The 18,338-nt window shown below is 35.3% G+C and overlaps 2 protein-coding genes across 2 annotated transcripts; one reads left to right on the plus strand and one right to left on the minus strand.

Annotated features, from left to right (window-relative positions):
* The first annotated feature begins 1,959 nt into the window (after window positions 1-1,959).
* LOC133030348 (uncharacterized) lies at window positions 1,960-6,040 on the plus strand. Its single transcript, XM_061103034.1, has 15 exons — window positions 1,960-2,371; window positions 2,520-2,617; window positions 2,713-2,813; window positions 2,982-3,060; window positions 3,148-3,208; window positions 3,312-3,358; window positions 3,463-3,555; window positions 3,680-3,770; window positions 4,155-4,203; window positions 4,323-4,442; window positions 4,521-4,668; window positions 4,784-4,876; window positions 4,964-5,036; window positions 5,658-5,696; window positions 5,777-6,040. Exons 1-15 carry the CDS (start codon window positions 2,314-2,316, stop codon window positions 5,875-5,877), a joined length of 1,251 nt encoding a protein of 416 aa, XP_060959017.1. The 5' UTR covers window positions 1,960-2,313; the 3' UTR covers window positions 5,878-6,040.
* Window positions 6,041-6,235: 195 nt separating this feature from the next.
* Window positions 6,236-11,784, minus strand: LOC133030347 (alpha-mannosidase 2). The gene is made up of 4 exons (XM_061103033.1): window positions 11,001-11,784; window positions 10,546-10,695; window positions 10,012-10,044; window positions 6,236-9,442 (listed from the first exon to the last, which is right to left on the minus strand). Exons 1-4 carry the CDS (start codon window positions 11,565-11,567, stop codon window positions 6,704-6,706), a joined length of 3,489 nt encoding a protein of 1,162 aa, XP_060959016.1. The 5' UTR covers window positions 11,568-11,784; the 3' UTR covers window positions 6,236-6,703.
* Window positions 11,785-18,338: the final 6,554 nt, after the last annotated feature.

Here is an 18,338-nt window from a genome sequence, read left to right on the forward strand (position 1 = left end):
GGCTTTAGCTTTATTTGCAGAGAATCAAAGAAATGAAGCTGTTCAAATCCCAATGGGTCATATATAGTGGGGACTATTGGGACATATATAGAGTGGGGAGAGAGAGAGAGAGAGAGAAAGAGAGAGATGGCATTGGAGGAAGAAAATGAGAGAACATGAAATTAAGCAATGTAATTTATACTTCCATAAGAGAGGAAAAAAAATGTAATGTATAAACTTATTATATATTAGTGGTATCTAGGCATCATCAAAGTCATCAAGCCAATGACCAAGTGTGGGAGAAGGTGTCATGGTCCACAAGATTTTCTTAATTTTTTAAAAAATTATATGTAAAATATAACTAAAATTCAAAATAAATATTTTTTTTATGTTTTACATGTATCCCTATTAATTTTGGATTTCGATATGTCATTGAATCTAGTGATTCTAGTCAATTAATTTATTTATTCACAGCATGGGCAATTAATTTATGATTTTATCAAAAAAAAAAAAATTATGTTCAATCACATTGACTGTGCGTAATATCAAATTGTTAAGAGGTCTAAATCAACAATATGAATAACAAATTGTGAGGAAAGAATCCAATACAACAACACTACACTTGTCATAAAGCAATAATTATATAATTAAATCAAATGAAATATAATTGTATGTGGTACCACTAATTTTTTTTAGCATTTTTCTCAAGGGCATTGTCATTATGTTTTCTATGGGTGTATATTGGTAGATTTGATCGAGTTGTATTATTATACTTGAAATTCGACTATTTATCAAAAATTGACATGTGTTTTACAAAAGGAATATGAATGATCCCAAAAGGATATAGTAATTAAATTGTATTATTAAATGTGATTTAAAATAACTCGTTCCATATAATTAAAGTTGATAGAAATATTCAAACCCGTTGACTACAGACGAGACATTAAGGATCGTGCAGTTCATTGACCCACATACTTGGAAATAAAAGCTTGCAACTCATTGACCCACACAATTATACATAGAGAAGATTACATTCATCCATCTCGCTCTTAACGCTACCTCGCTGATAATTTTATAATATGAAGAACAATGCGAGAAGAAGAACAACTATACTTAGCATTTTTTCCCTCAAAAAGACGGATCACAAAGATAACTCATATTCAGCGAGAAACAATCTTCTTAATTAGCATAACCGTTTAAAAGATAAAGACAAAGAGCAGTTGGGTAATTATTAAATATTATCTCACCTACATATAGATGAAACGTGAGAAATATCCACGTTTCATGAGCAGTTGTAAGTAAATAGATCCCAATAAAAATAACAGTCAATCTATACACCTATAAATAGAGGAAGAATCCATAGAAAAAGGAAATAGAAAAATTGAGAGAAAATACTATCATTTATCTTCATTGAAATTTGTACTTTGTATGTTTAGTTAACGAAAATCTATATTAACATGTATATTTTTACTAATTTAATATAAATGTTGGTTGCAAATATCTAATTATAACCCGCCTAATAAAAATATAACAAATTTAACTCGCCTAATAATTTCATCAATTTAGTTTGGTCAACCTATTCAAACATAAGAAAATGTATTTATTTTTTTTATTATTATTGTTAGTTTTTAGTATTTAAATAATTAAATTTGGAAAATAAATTCTATATATTTTAAGATTAAAAGTGTTGTAAGCTAATTTAACTGTTAAAAACTTTAAACAAAACATAAATATAAATTAAATAAATATTTAAGTATTGCAAAAAAAAAAATCTTTAAAAGATAGAAAAAATATATATATTAATGTAAAATTTTTAATTTTAATTTTATATTATGCAAAATATCATAGCCAATTTGAATAAAAAATATATTAATCGGTTTATTTAAGTAGATTAAAATATATTTTTTTTTTTGAAAAGGATTAAAATAATATTTAACCGGCTCAATATTATATATTCATTGAAATGTGTTTTTTTTTTTTATCGGTTTCTTCATATTGGTTTGTAAATTCTTTTAACAGCCGAGTTTCCTTCTTTAAACGACGTCGTAGTTGCTGACGAATATTCTGAATTCCGTGCAATCAAGATCCGATTTTCAAAGTTGAAACCAAAATTAGCATCTGCTTTATACAGTTGATTTGTTTTAAAAATTATTATTTATACGAACTCTGAACTCAACTCTGTTATATTATTTATACGAACTCTCAAGTCACACTGATTGAGCAACTAAACTCATCATAATTTATAGTTGTTGACACACTCCACTCAAGTTTTATTCTTTTCGACTTACTATAATTTAGATTTTACAGTCAATTCGAGATCTTCCTTTCCCCGGTATGGACAACTCAGAAGACAAGGTTGTCGCCGTCATTATGGTCGGCGGTCCAACAAAAGGTAAAACTTTTCTGGGTTTTCTTATTTTATAATATAAATATATATATAATTCATAGACATTAGTTCTTTCTTGGTTTTTGAAAATTAGAGTGGAAATTGTTTTTGGGTTGTCTGATGATTTATTTTATTTTTGTGGGCATATGGGCAGGGACTAGATTCCGGCCTCTTTCGTTCAATACTCCGAAACCACTTTTCCCATTGGCTGGGCAGCCCATGGTTCACCACCCAATTTCTGCTTGTAAAAGGGTTTGTTTTGCAATCACTTGTGGATGACAAAGTTATCATTTTTATGAATTTCAACAAGTTTACTGATACTTGCTTTGGTTTTCTCACTTGTGTAGATACCTAATTTAGCACAAATCATTCTGATTGGGTTCTATGAAGAAAGGGAATTTGCACTTTATGTCTCTTCAATCTCAAATGAGCTCAAAGTTCCAGTCAGGTAAACTTTTAATCACTACTTTATAATTATGCATCTCTTAAGTTTACTAACGAATAAGGAATCAAATATCTGAATTTTTCATTCCCAAATTTAGTAAGAAATCCATCCAAGACTATTAAATCTTGGTCAGCCCCATGATTTTATACATTGTTTATTTTATGGATGTAGGTACTTGAAAGAGGACAAGCCACACGGTTCTGCTGGTGGCATTTATTATTTTAGAGATATGATAATGGAAGACAATCCGGTTTGATTCTGCATCTTAGTTTTGAAATGAAAAGTTATGCTTTTATAGTTTTATCAAATTTTAAATGTGTTTTATATCTATTGGCAGTCACATATCTTCTTGCTAAATTGTGATGTTTGCTGCAATTTTCCATTGCCTGATATGCTTGGTGAGTTTTACTCTGGAAGAATATGCTGTTGTATAGCACATTATTATGTAAGACATTTAAGAATTGTAATTGTTTTGTGCGATTTTTCGATTTATTCCTTCAGAGGCTCATAAAAAATATGGTGGAATGGGAACAATGCTAGTTATTAAGGTAAGTGCATGCATTAACTACTTTGAAAAATTAGCAAGCAAAATATGTTTGTGGGGTGACTATTGTTTCTCTTGAAATTAATCAGTCAATTTTATTGAGTGTAGGTTTCTGCTGAATCTGCTCATCAGTTTGGTGAGTTGGTTGCTGATCCAATCACCAACGAGCTGTTGCATTATACGGAAAAACCCGAGACTTTTGTATGTTTACTTTGGTTTTTGCATTTGAATACCTTAACTAGTCTGTTAAATTTTTTAATATACTATTGGTTTGTCTCAAATGTCTTTCTTAGTGATACGGGTTTTATGTTTTGGAAAAATACAGGTGAGTAACTTGATAAACTGTGGTGTCTATGTCTTTACTCCTGAGATCTTTACTGCAATTCAAGATGTTTCCACTCACAGGGAAGACAGAGGTGAGTCTTCTTTTAGTTGTTTGTATTATTTACTGGTACTTGATATCAGAAGAGTTCACAGATTATTGGCTCTCAAAATTCAAGATCCGGAACCATCTAAATTATCGTTTGTTTATTAAAGGTTACACTTCTTTTAGCTTAATTTGGCATAGTCATTTAGTTCATGCATCAAAATTCGTTAGGAATTTATGGAAAAGGGCATGCATAATGTTTCCTTACTCGGAAGGATGCATCTCAAAATTACAAAAGATAGTACATTGCAATAAGCTACATATGTGCTGTTTTGATTGATCATTTTGCTACAGTAGTCAGTATTTGATCTTTTAATGGGGGAAAATGAATTCTTGTTTGCAAGTCTTTGATTTACATTTTCTCCAAATGCAGCTAATTTACGACGTGTTTCAAGCCTTGAAGCCCTCCAATCTGCAACAAGGTTAGCTCTTAACTTAAAAGAAAAAAATGGTATCAACAGCTGTTACTGTCAAATGCACTTCAATATTATACATCAACAAACAGTTCCACTACTTTCATACTGATACACATTTCTTTCAGCCGGACCTTTCCCACTGATTTTGTGAGATTGGATCAAGATATTTTGTCTCCCCTTGCTGGGAAGAAGCAATTATACACATATGAGACCATGGATTTCTGGGAACAGATCAAAACTCCAGGGTAGAGTGATTATGCATCAATTCTTCATTTGAATCATTTTTTGTTTTGTCTTGACCTAATCTGATGTTGAAATTACAGGATGTCTTTGAAGTGTTCGGCTTTGTATCTTGCTCAATTCCGACTTACAACTCCCCATATTTTGGCCGGTGGAGATGGTATTAAGAGTGCTATGATTATCGGTGATGTTTATATTCATCCATCAGCAAAAGTACATCCAACTGCAAAGGTAATTTCATCACATATAGTATTCAACCTCTACCTTTTGACCTCAACAGATTCATAGTCTGCTTGTATAGTCACATGTTTTTTCTTTTAATCTATGGCTCTCTTTCTCTCTACAGATCGGTCCCAACGTCTCTATTTCAGCGAATGTTCGGGTTGGTGCAGGAGTAAGACTTATCAGTTGCATCATCTTAGATGATGTTGAAATTAAGGTACGAAAGTCTATGCACATAAAGCTTTTATGACCTCAACTTGATTTATATAGTTATAAAAAATAAATTTTATGTTTCATCCAACAGGAAAATGCTGTAGTTATTCATTCTATTGTTGGCTGGAAGTCGTCTCTTGGAAAATGGTCGCGTGTCCAGGCAAGTACATCGATATCATATTGTAGCCATTACTTTTCTAAGACTTCAAATATTGGATTCGACATTGAAAACTTAGATTGAAGGGAATGTGCGAAATCCAATATAGACATAAACCCAGTGATTTTGTGTGGCTGATAAAAATTTGATTTTGGGTAAATAGCGGCATAAGTATTCCAAGTTTTGAGTTTGCAAGCGACATAAACTTTATGATTTTTTTAGCGGCATAAGTACATAATGTTTGTAAAACTGTAATTTTCCTCCGGTATCATAATACGGACTCTGATATTGTCTTAAACATGACACATACAAGGCTCAAATTTTAGATTTTTGGATTTGGACGGAAACATGTAGTATCAGTTACTTTCAAATCTTCTTTTGATTAATTCAAAACGGAGTCTGTACTGACGAAACTAGTGAAAATTGTAGTTTTACATACATTGAGTACTTATGCCGCTTACAAAGTTAAAACTTCTATTCCGTTATTTACCCTTTGATTTTTGAGGGTTTTGAAGCATCTTGGACCAGTTTCAAACACTTTAAAACTAGCCTTAACTTTTCCAAAGAATTTATACCTTGTTGAGACTTGTGTGGTTAATGAAAATTTGATATATATTCTTTCAGGCAGAAGGAGATTACAATGCAAAGCTTGGAATCACCATTCTTGGTATGCAACCATGCTTCTTGCTCTTCACTAACTATGATGCTCAAATGATTTTCTTTTATTGAATATGTTATTTTATGCAGGCGAAGCTGTGACCGTTGAAGACGAAGTTGTGGTGATTAACAGCATTGTTCTTCCAAATAAAACTCTCAACGTTAGCGTCCAGGAGGAGATCATATTGTAGCATTTGAGATCAGAAGAGCCAGCCAACTCTGTTATCTTAGTTCTGTTTTATGCTTGAATTTTTTATGTTGCTAGAACAGCAAATAAAGATGTCATTTGTTTATTACCCATTTGTAGACAATTTTTCAGATGAATAAAGGTTATGATATTTTTGGTCAAGAAAATTAGTGATGTGCAAATGCTTGTTCTTAATAAATGATCCAAATGCAAGAATGCTAAATATAAAATAGGTTTTTATTTTATGTGTTTGTGTAAAGGTCTCATATACTAGTTACAGCTACCCAACACCACATGAAGTCTTGTAGCACTTTCAAAAAAAGTGCCTTATAGCATCAATCAAATATCATATCTGGGCAAAATTCAAGCAATATAACATTATACTACTAGAGCTGTAATATACCATACTAGTGTAACAAGAGTGTACTCTCAAAAAAAACAGGAAAAGAAGTAGCAAAAAGATTAGGATTGTAATACTTGTACCAGCACAACCTAAAATCCTCAAATGCATCTAACTCATACAAGGAAAGCAAAATTGTGCGTGCGATTACTAGTACACTTTTCTCTCTGTTTTTGTAGTTTCAAACCTCAAAAGGTAGTTCCTTGAATCTTATCACAAGCCACATTAATCACCTCTATCAAATCATGTTAACAGTAACTGTACATTGAAAATATTCATGAGTCTATTTTCTTCTGATCATATTTCTCGGCAAGAATAAGTCCGGGTGGGGAAATCATTGCTCTGCTCATTTGGATGCATGGCCCCCCAAATCTTATTGCTGGTGAATGAGCTTAACTTCAGCAAAATGGCAAAAGACCAATCGAAAAGATTATTGGTGAGGCCGTAGATCCAGCTTGTATGCCTGTATTTCCATAGGAGAAATATAAACATTTCCCTCTTGTGAAACATCACCAAACTGCTCAGTATACCCAAGCATCTCAGTATCTTCTTGTAAGAGGTTTAAGGAGGTTGCTTTAGCATTCAACACTGAAAGATCCTTGAAAATGTAAAACAGATTCACAGGTTCTTCTGCGACACTGGTGCAATGTGATCTGCCCTTTCGACAGAAGGATGAATCCCACTTTTGCCTCTGCAAGACTAGTACGAACTTAGGATCTCCGTCTGTTTGCTGAGAATATTTCAAAGGTCGGGGAACCTTAAAACTGACAATGTGCAAGTCACATGGTAAGGACATAGCTAAAGGGGAGAAAGATCTTGGGGGTGGCTGCACTGATATATCTTGTGGTTTCTTGGCAATAAATGCATGTAAAGGATAGTTCAAGTGAGAACCAATACGGTGAGAAAGAAGGGAGGGACTTAATGGCAGATGGTTTGAAACTGGGTTTGAAGTGGAAGAAATGTTGGATTCCACGAGAATGTGAAAGATTACGTTCATTGCCCGGTTGTCCATCACTCCTTGCCCAAGACCACGTCCATCATCTCTTACCAGACGACGATCAAGCATTATCTCTAACCAACCATCTTTAAGGCTTGCCACACCCAATGACTGCCTGGAATGGACTGAGAACCGCCTGCCATTAGATCCTTGCAAGAAAGCATGAGCAGGCATTGGGTAGTAATTCCCCTGCAATGGAATTTTGTCATAGGTTTCTCTCCGGCTCATCTGGAAGCCATTTAAATCAGTATAAAATATTTTCTTGCTATCGATATCTGTTTTGTATCTTGCTATTATCTCTTTGTCATTGAATTCATCACCAAGAAGCTCCACATGATATTCCTTCTCTATGAGAAACTCCTGAATAGTATTTTCTCCATTATACAAACGGGTGCTATGGGAAATGGGGCCTCTCTCCCATTCTGTGTGTGGATGAGAGTACACTTCTTGCATCAGATGGCCCTCAGAGATCACGATCAGTCCACCAGATTTAACTATTGGTTGAGCATCACCAGTAGGTTTGAATAGGTAGGCTCCGCTTCCCCAACTTGAGTACATCGATATTTCCTCACCAATAACATTGTGAGAACCATTTGTGTATGTTACTTTCTGCAGCAAACCAGTCTTGGCATCAAAAGTGAGGGTTTGATGTCGATTATGGATTTGGACAGTGTCATCTTTGGCTTTTGAACAAGCATAAGAAGCTGGACAAGAAAATGAGCCAGAATTAGAAATGAATTTTAGTTTTGCTGGCTTGGCTTTTTCACACCTAACTAAACCTTTAGCAATGTAATATGTTTGCAGGCCTAGGGCAGGAATAGAAGCTTTCCAATAGACACGATGTTTCCCAGTGAAAATCTTGCTTTTGTCATGCTGCAATTCAGGAGATATTTGACTTTCGATGCAAGTCCAGTTTGAATCCAAAACAGCAACATCAGGCTTATTAACAACAATCATCACAACTTCTTCTCTTGTTTGCTCTGAAGGATTGAAAAAGACTACTGATTGGTAAGTTCCTTCATGAGCAATTATTGTCTTATGAACAGGCTGAACATCATATTTTGATCTCACCTGTGCAGGCTCAAAAATAGAAGGGTTATGGTCAGATTTTTCATGTCGTATCTTAAGGAGCACTTCAATTGCCTTAGACATGAAAATCTGCAGGTCTTGCAAAGACATATGCATCCGAGTACCATAGTCCGTAACCACGTGATCCTTTGCAGTACCAGTTACCCCATCATGATGCTGAAAAAGAGCCAAGTTTCTTCTTGCAGCTGTCAGTTTGTAGGAGAATCCCACTGGCAACTTTTCACATTGTGCCCTCTGACAGTACCCAAGCAATAAGGCCATCATCATATCTGTGGCACGAAGTGTTTCCTCCAATACCCGATCGACAGCCTTGAAGAAAGGTCTCGACACATAATAACCACTCCAATAGTCCTTCTGCCTATCAGCATAAGTAAAGAAGTCACCTGATAGAGAAGGAAAACCTCCAACCTGAATGGATCCAACCTCACCAGGACGGGAGTAATTTATTCTATCAGCCTCCTCACGTACAGTTCGAAAGTAGTCCTCCAAAGTTCCAAACTGTGCCTCCGCATTTAAGGATGGATTAGAATTGATATGATCAAATAACAATTGGTAATTCCTAAACTGGTTTTCGGCTTCATCAAGACTGATGTAGCGGAAATCATCTCCAAGAGGGACAAGAAGCGTATTTGTCCGGTATAGGACCGATTTCTTCCTATATTGATCTAGTAGTTTAAATGCCCTTTCCTTAACATTCTCCTGGTCGGTTTCTACTGGATGTTCACCCCATGGACAGAGTTCGTACATAGAACCACGCATCCGAGCAAAATCAAACTGACAACAAATAGCAGGCTCTGGGCCACAGGTATGTGGAATATCATAAGAATAGAAGGGCATCATGTGGACAAAAATATCAGTAGTCTCCTCTGCATCCCAACTCTGACGCCATATGTATTCCAAATTTTTATGGCGTGCAAGCTCCTTCTTCAGCTCGTAGTGAGTCCTCTGAATAAGCATATTTTCAAATCCCATTCGACGAAGAAGATATGCCATGGTAGGCGAGTAACCAAATGGATCTATTGCCCAAGAATTTTTGGGAACAACTCCAATGGTGTCATTCAACCACATATTACCCTCTGTGATCTGATACATCAATTACACAAGATAAAACAAATATTGAATCAGTATTTCTAAGTAATCACCCATTAAATACAAATACATGCCAAAAGAATCATGTTCTAACCTATGCAATCAATCTAACTGTGTTTAAAATAGAGAAGAACCTACTGGAAAATAAGAAAACGCACCGAGACTGACAAAACTTGCAATTAAATTACCAGAGGCCACAAAGAAAAAAAAAAACATATGCCACATCAATGCATGAATGGTACAATGAAACGATGGAACTTTGACGCTTACCTACTGGAAACCTAAAAAAAAATACTCAAAGAGTACCTCAAGATAACCATCAAGCCATAAATACTTTAAATTCTATGATTTAATGAAATTAACTCATCAACTAAACAATCGCCTATATACTCTGCAGATTATGATATGAGTAAATATCATTAACAATAAATAAATGCCTTTCCTTGTCACAATGCCCATATTTCTTGGAGAAGTGCAAGAAAAAAGACAAATGCCCGTGGAAAATACAGAATTATGTCGATGTGAAATGTAGTGAAATAGAACAAAGGAAGCTTTAAGTTTACCTGCTCAATTATGGCATAGTAATGTGAATTGGCCTGCATCACAAAAAAATTACAATTATAAGCAAAGATTCCATAATAGTATATCAGTAATGCCTAGATTCTAAAATGATTTTATACACAAGGAGTAAGATCTCAATAAGTAAGAACCCAAATTTTGCCAAACTAAATAATCCAAACGAACATAACCAACTCTTCACTGGCTAAACCAAACACTAACAAATTGTATGCACAGTATATTACATGGATTCAGATGTAGAAGAATTTTCACTTTCCAGCAGCCAAGCTACTTATTTAGCCAATTTTAAGGACATAAGAAACTAAGAAAGTAGAAATATAATACTGTGATCTAAAAGATATGATGCAACAGAAATATTGAGAACTGTTCCATTGAGAAGCAAGGAGTGTGTTCTTGGTATATGGAAAAACAGCAACATAACTATTTACAATGATATATAAAAGGAAACTTTGTGATTAAGCTATGGAAAAACAAAACCATTTGAAGACTACAATATAGTTTAGAATGAAATGACTTACCTCATCATTCATCACCCATCCACCACCAACAATTTCTAGCTGACCAGTCTTTACTAGATTAATGAAAGATTCCTTTTTGCTTTCTGACGAATCTCTCCACCATCTCTCCAAATAAGACATCTCTTCCCATATGAACTTTCGTCTAGGGTCCTACACATACAAGTCCAGACAATGCAACTAAATTCTTAAGAAACAAGACTAGTAAATATAGAAATATGAACCCAAAATACTTAATTGTTTTTCTACAATAGAACATACATACAGAATTTGATAAAAACTCACATAGAATATAACCTGTAACATTAACCAGTTCATCAAAACAATAAAACAAAAAGCACCCACTTCAACATACTCTACTTTGATTACAAAAAACATCTTAGGAAAAGAATTAAGCTAATCATAGTAGTTTAATTACTAAGTACTCAGAACAAATATATCAAAATCAAGGAAAGAACCTTGGAAAGAGTGTCGACGATAGTATCAAGTATGTGCTTAGATTGTCTAGTATAGTACTCCTCCACAGTGAGTTTCCAACCCGGATCATTATGCGAATGAGGCACAACAAAAATCTTCAATTTCTCCGAATCCCACTCATCCCCTTTATATGCAACATTCCACCCTTGCTTCCAAGCACCACCATCTTCATCCAAAAATTCAATCCTATCATACAAATCCTTGGTGGTGATATCAACAGTGGCTCCATCACTTCCTGAGTCAACCATAACAGGCTTCCTGAAACTAGGCTTTCTAGGTTTCACAATCCGGGTCGGCGTCCGCGATTTGAAACGCGAGGTAATGGGTCTGGGGACGCCATAACGAAGAACAACGATGAAGAAGAAGAAGAGAGAGACAGCAAGGCCGATGGTGAAGAAATTAGCGAAAAGAAAGTCCCGGAGCACAACCCTACGGCGAGATTTTCTGGAGAACTTAGATTTGGAATTGGAGGAAGGAGAAGAGGAAGAAGAGGCAGTGGATGGGAGGAGAGAGTTGCCCCAGCCTCCACGGCGGGTGGAGAAGGCCATTGATGGAAAATGATTGTGATGATTCAGAGAGATGATCGGAGGAGAAGGGTGGCGCCGGAGGTTTTCATAGCTGTGGATTTTGTGTTAAGTTAAGATCGGAGATGAGATCAAGTGATTGGGATCTATGAATAATAATGTAATAAGGTTGCAGAGGAAAAATCAACGAAAGGAACAGACCGACTTTTGTTACTGATAGTGATTGTGGGGCCTACTTACTAAGTATTTATATTTACACAATTTACAGCACAGTATTTTTTTTTTTACTATTTGATGGTCTCCAATGTAATTATGTAAAATGTAAAATTTGTGCTAAATTTTGCACAAAATTTGAGTTTGTGTTATATTTAGGTTATTTTTTATAATTGTGCTCCAATATAAAGATGTAAAAAAATATAATTATACTGATCATCATTAATATTGTATTAAAAATATACAAACATCGTTATTCTCTTTATGTTGAGATTTAACCCTAAATCTCAATAAACCTATCAATAGTTTCTTACATTTTAAGTCTAAAATATGCAAAAATACAATACATTTAAATGAATATACATAAGGAGAATAAATCTTACCTTTGACGACATTGTCGTGGTCGTGGTGGGTCGACCTTGTTGGGTCTATTTAAAGAGCTAGAGAGAGAAGGGACTGAGGGGGACGCGAGTGGTGGGTGGTGGGTTGAGCTCCTTAGTTCGTTCAGAGAGCAAGAGAGAAGGGACTGGTTGGATCTGTGCTTTGGGGAAGAATCTGGTTTTTTAGATTGGTTCGATGCAGGCCTAATATAGGCCTAATGTATCATGTTGTTGGGAAGGAATTTAGGTTGAAGATGTACGTCCAATATAGGTCCAATGTAGGGTCGATTGTAGTGCCCTGTCTACTTTTTGTGTTTTTGTGAGACTTGGTAGGACCAATGTAGGGTCCGATGTAGGTCCGATATACCTCATAATATTGGTATTTTTAACTTAGGCTCGATAGAGGACGATGCTAAGCCCGATGTATATTATAATTTTGGTAGTCTTAGACCCGATATAGGTCTGGGTAGGCACGATACCTCATTCAAGTTTGGAATTTTAACTTAGACTCGATATGGGACGAATAGGTGCCCGATAATTGGTCTGATAGGGGACCATTGTGATTGTTCATGCTTTGAATGTAATTTCTAGTTCGATGGAGGATGATGGTGGGCCCGATGTTGGGTCGATACTTTGCTACCAATGGTCTAACTTGTATTTTTTTCATAATACAAGACATCCACGCCTTATTAATTCTAATTTCAGAACATTACATAGATCGTATCACTTGGTGTGGCGGTAGTTTTTACTATCCAAAGATTAAAGTAAAATTTGCGGAATACCAATTATTTGAGAGGGTGAAGGAATCCCTTTTCTAAATAATTTTTTGAGAGGGGGCCACTTAACTTTTTTGGGTGTATTGATCCATCAGTTGTTCATGCACAATATTAAATCTGAGAAGGAATATGAACTCCACTTCTATATTGCAAAGAAAAAATGTAGATTCAGCCGAACCGAGTTTGCCTTGGTGACTAGGTTGAACTTGTTACTCGGGCCTACAGAGCAAGAAATAGAAGAGGAAGCAAATTCCAATCAGTTGATTGTGGAGTACTTCAATGGTGATCAATCCATCACATTTGGCCAACTACGCAAAGTTTTTTAAGGTTGCACAAAAATTGGTGATGACCTTATTTGTTATGGGCATTCTCATTGGTAAAGAGGAGAAGACCGTGGTTCTTCATTTTGTGATAAGAATGATTGACAATGTACAGTTATTCTATGAGTACCGGTGGGGAAATATTTCTTTCAACAAGTTGATAAGAACTTGTAATAAAGACTTCAAAGAAGTGAAAAACTATATGAATAAGAAGATTGAAAGGGGAACTTGTCAAAATGAGGTAAAGTACTCAGCATACGGCTATACCGCAACGTTACAATATTGGGCATATGAGTCCATATTAGAACTGGCTAATGAATTTGCAGTAAGGAAGTCGCATTGCTGTCCTAGAATGGTCAACTGGGAAAGTAAGAACAAGGTGAAACTCGACAAGGATGAAGTAATAAAATTATTTGCTAGAAATATAAGTTTTTTACGCTTTTGTCTTGGTCATATTTTTTTCATATTAATTTCAATCTTATATTAGTTCATTTTTTATTTGTAATTGACTGTACTTTGTATTATGTCCTCGACCTAATGAGGAAGTATTTGTGAGGACCATCATCGGAGGTGATGCGCCTTTATTTGTTGACTTGAGGAATTGATTTTTCATAAACTTCTCTTAGCTCGATATTGGCCCGATACTTGCCCAATACTTGTATTGATTTTTTTCATAACACCAGGCTAGCATTGGGTCCCACATCGGACCAGCATCGGGCCAGTCACTTTTTTATAAGAAAATATTGTTGTAAGTTGATGAAAACCTGTTCATGCCACAAATGCTCAACAAAGTCCAACAAGAGTTTAACAAGTATGCGTAACACTACAATACATAACAACACGATTACTAAAATTCAACAGTCATTTTTAACCTTTGTAGGTGTAAGACTTTCTGTTGTGCCCCTTGCCACCACACTTGCTATAGGTTCATTTTATCACAATTCTTTCACCATTACAAGCAGTTCGGTTTGACTTTATTCTTCAAATATTTTGCTTCTTAGGTTGCCCTACTAGTCGCTTCTCAACAGGCACTACAATTATCATATTCTTTATGTCATCAGACAATTCCTAATTATTCTTGTCACAAACTGGCATAATTGTGCCTTTATATGTGCTCCTCCTATATTATGTGGTGTAATATGGTGAGCATAGTGCGTACATGCTAATACTTCATTGCTAAGCTGCATCACATGCATGAGGACAATGAAACTTTATAATTTGGAACAAGCCACAAGTGCAGGCTTGTTCATGCAAGTCCACTACGACACCAATCTCAACTGATCCTCCAGGTGGACATTCAACATGTAAGGTCTACATGTTTCAACGTTCAAATACCGAGATTTCTCAAACTGCAATGCCAAGTCCTCTTCCATTTCTGGTGTTAGGGTCTTCGTCCACTTGTCAGTTTTTTCTTTTCGCGTAGCAAACCACTGTTGGACTTTGAACCTCAGGAATTCTACAGAAGGATTGATTGAAAAGCCTCTTAAGTCCTTAGTTGTGTTGTTAAAGCTCTTAGCCCAATTACTCATCATTACATTATAACGTACCCCCTAGAAAGTATGACCGAGCCTATTTCTCAAATTCAATTTTCTCAAGATATAATGCAACCGCAATATTCATTGCCCCAAACTTCTTAAATTCTGTATGAAACTTTGTTTTTGAATACTGTAGGCACACACCGTGGTGCGCATCAAAGATCACGAGCTCTAAAACATGAACAATGTTTTGATGCCTATCTAACACGAGTGCTAAGTTCTCAACATCACTAATTGCTTCTTTCAAGTTTCACATAAAATAGGTCCAAGAGTTATGGTTTTTGTTGTCAATTACCGCGAAAGCTATCAAAAAAATGTGACTGCCTAAATCCAGTGCCACTGCATACAACATTTGCCCACCATACCTAGTCTTCAAAAAAGACGTATCAATGCATACAACAGGTCAGTAAACACATAAACTCACGCCTACAAGGACCCAATGAGAAGAAACAATACTTGAAGCGACCATCCTCTACCACAACCGTGATGGTACTTGAATTTCTCAACTTTAGCATGTGCAAATAACCAGATAATTTCGAGTATGAAGCTTTAAGTGTACACCTAACTAGGTGTAGTGCCTTCTATCTGCACCTCAAGCTTTTTCATAACTCATTTGGATCCGGAAATCTTTATGCATATCTTTCCTTATATCGAAAGCCAAATGATCCGAGCTGTCAGTTGTGAATTTATCCTTAATTAGATGGGCAATTATGTTTAAACTGTCGGCTATAGTTTAGCCACAAATTTAAAACCGTCGCGTATTCCCTATTTAAAAAATCAAGTTAAACTCTTAAAAATCGTCGCAAATTGCCCTCATGAGTGTTCTAATCTGTTAGGAATATCTAATTTTTCTCAATAAGTTAAAACACTCATTTAATTTTATTAACGACGATTTTCTAAAAAAATATAGTGTTTCAAGGATCGTTGGAATGTCTAGTTTTGTAGTAGTAAAGAGAGATCGTTTGCCTTTTGATATAGAGTTCTTCGTTTTCGATGAAAAACAAATAAAATCTCATTTATCTAGGAGCAATCCTTAACTCTCCACAAGAGATAAAACCATAAGAAGAATTCATAAGCATTGGCATTAGAATGTCTTGTGTATGTTATGCATCGCACTAAATTAGACATTATGCAATGGAGTTATGAGTGGATATCAATCTAAATCGGGATTGAAACATTAGATAACAATTAAACATATTCTGAAATACTTGAAGAAGACTAGAAACCATATGCTAGTCTATAAGAGGGATGTTCTAAACCCTTTTAGGCTACATCGACTAGGATATCCAAACTTGTGTCGATCACAAAAAAGTCTACATATGGAATATGATTATTACTTTAGGGGTGGATGCGTGATTTAGATAAGCATTAAGCAAATCTAAAATCCCAGCCTCTAAATAGGTGGGAGAAGTATTCCCTTTCTTTTATCCTTATTTAATTAAGTTCTTTCATTCTTAATTTTAATAAATTAAAATAAATAAATATAAAAGAAAGAATGACTCTCTTACCTTTAATTCTCATTATATATTTGTAATACCCGGGATTAAGAAAAGGATTAGCAAAACCCTAACTAGATAATTATGAGTTAATTGAGGAATTATATTATTATATAGTTCAACATATGTGAAATTATATGAATTTAAGATGTTAAGACCCCGTTAGTGAGCCAGGGGCATTTTGGTAATTATGACCCGAGAAGGGTAAATTGTTGAGATTAATTTAATTACGTGCTTAATAGAACTATATTATTATATAGTATGCATGTGTTGTCTTTTCAGGTGTGTTCTGACAGGTTAGCACGGTATAGTCACACCCGGGAATTTCGGGCCGAACCGGGTTCGGGCCCGAAATGTAAATTGAATTGATTATTTGGCATTTTATTTGATGAATGATAATCTGAAATTTATTTGAAATTAATTGAGCATGAAATGACTTATTTACCCTTGTGAGGGTGTAGATGTGAATAATAAGCCATGAGGGCATTTTGGTCATTTGACCCCTATTTACTATGTTTGATTAAAATTGATTTTTAATGAAATGAAATGCAAAATTCTGGTTTTACTTTCACTCTTGGCCGACCCCCTCTCTCTCCCAAACCCTCTTATTATTTCAAAGTTAAATTTGAAGAAAAGCTTGGTTCTTAGCTTGTTTTGGAGCTTTGAAGTTGTGAATTCTTGAGCTTGGAGTTGAGGTAGATTCTTGCTAAGTTTATGTGAAATTTATGGTTGAATTCTTGCTGAAATTATTGTGGAAAAAGCATGCTTTAAGTTGTTTGATCTTGGTTTGCATGTTTAGGGAAATGGATGTTTAATCTTGATAATTTGTGTGTTAATCTCTTGATTTGTGTTTGATTGGGCTTAGAGTACAATTCAAGGATGTTTTACATGCTTAATCTAATTTTTTTATCTATTGTTTTACTGCTGGAAATTGAATAAGTATGTGTTGGGTTAAAGTTCATGTTCTTGAACTTGGAGTTTTGCTAGTTGAAGCATGATTTGTGATTATTGTGCAATCTGAAATTATGGGGTTTATTGTTGGATTTTGATGCATAATTATGTGTTTTAGACCCTATAATATTTGCTAGCTGCTGTAAGTGGGTTAATTGTGAAATTGGTAGTGAAAAGCAAGCTTGAGTTCATGGAACTCAAGCTTGGTGCTTTAATGGCACTTTTTGATTTTTAGTGCAATTGTTGGGTTTAAGTTGTGGAATATGTTTATTATGACATATATTGATGCTCTGGAAAGTTTGGGAATGTTTGGGAATGATTTGAGTGAGTTTTGGGGGTTTAAAGATTGAGAAATTTCGTGTTCTTCGCCAGGACAACCGGAATTCCGGTTGGTTCATCCGGAATTCCGGTTGGAGTTCATCGGGAAATGCTGAAATTTGTTTTGGCCATAACTTTTGACTCGGGACTCCGTTTGGGACGTTCTTTATACCGTTGGAAAGCTCTTTTCGAGCTCTATATGATTATCTGTATTTGAAATGCCATGAATTTATTTTATGAATGTGAAATCAGGGGTTAACCCTATTTGTGAAAATCCCGGATTGTGTGTGACTAGGATTACCGCACTGGTCGGGAGCACCGGGGATTTGGAATCTCTACTATTGCGGGACAACAGGTAAGACAGTGATTAGCACGTAGAGTATGCGCAGTGGCGCTTATGTTGAGAATGATATGCATGAATGTTAAGTAACCGGGATTAGGGTTATTACCCTAATAGGAACGGTCTAATAGCCTAGGGTTATTACCCTAGTGATATATGTGTATAAATGCCATGCCATGTTAATTGAAATGAGATTTAAGGATTATGTGCTCAAGGCATAATCAGGTTGGACTCGGTACTTATAACCGAGATGAACCGCTTCTAAGGCCTTAATGTATTTAGACGTGTGAGAGTAACACGTGGGTCTACGTCACGTAGATTTAATTAGATGTGTGAGCGCAACACATAGGTCTACGCCACGTAGACATAAATGGGCATGATGAAATAATGATCAGGTCTGTGCTATACAGACATATGTGAATGAGCATAATATATTTGTTATGATTTATCTTGTCTTCTTGGGCTT

This window comes from Cannabis sativa, chromosome 8 (assembly GCF_029168945.1).
Source record: "Cannabis sativa cultivar Pink pepper isolate KNU-18-1 chromosome 8, ASM2916894v1, whole genome shotgun sequence".
NCBI lineage: Eukaryota > Viridiplantae > Streptophyta > Magnoliopsida > Rosales > Cannabaceae > Cannabis > Cannabis sativa.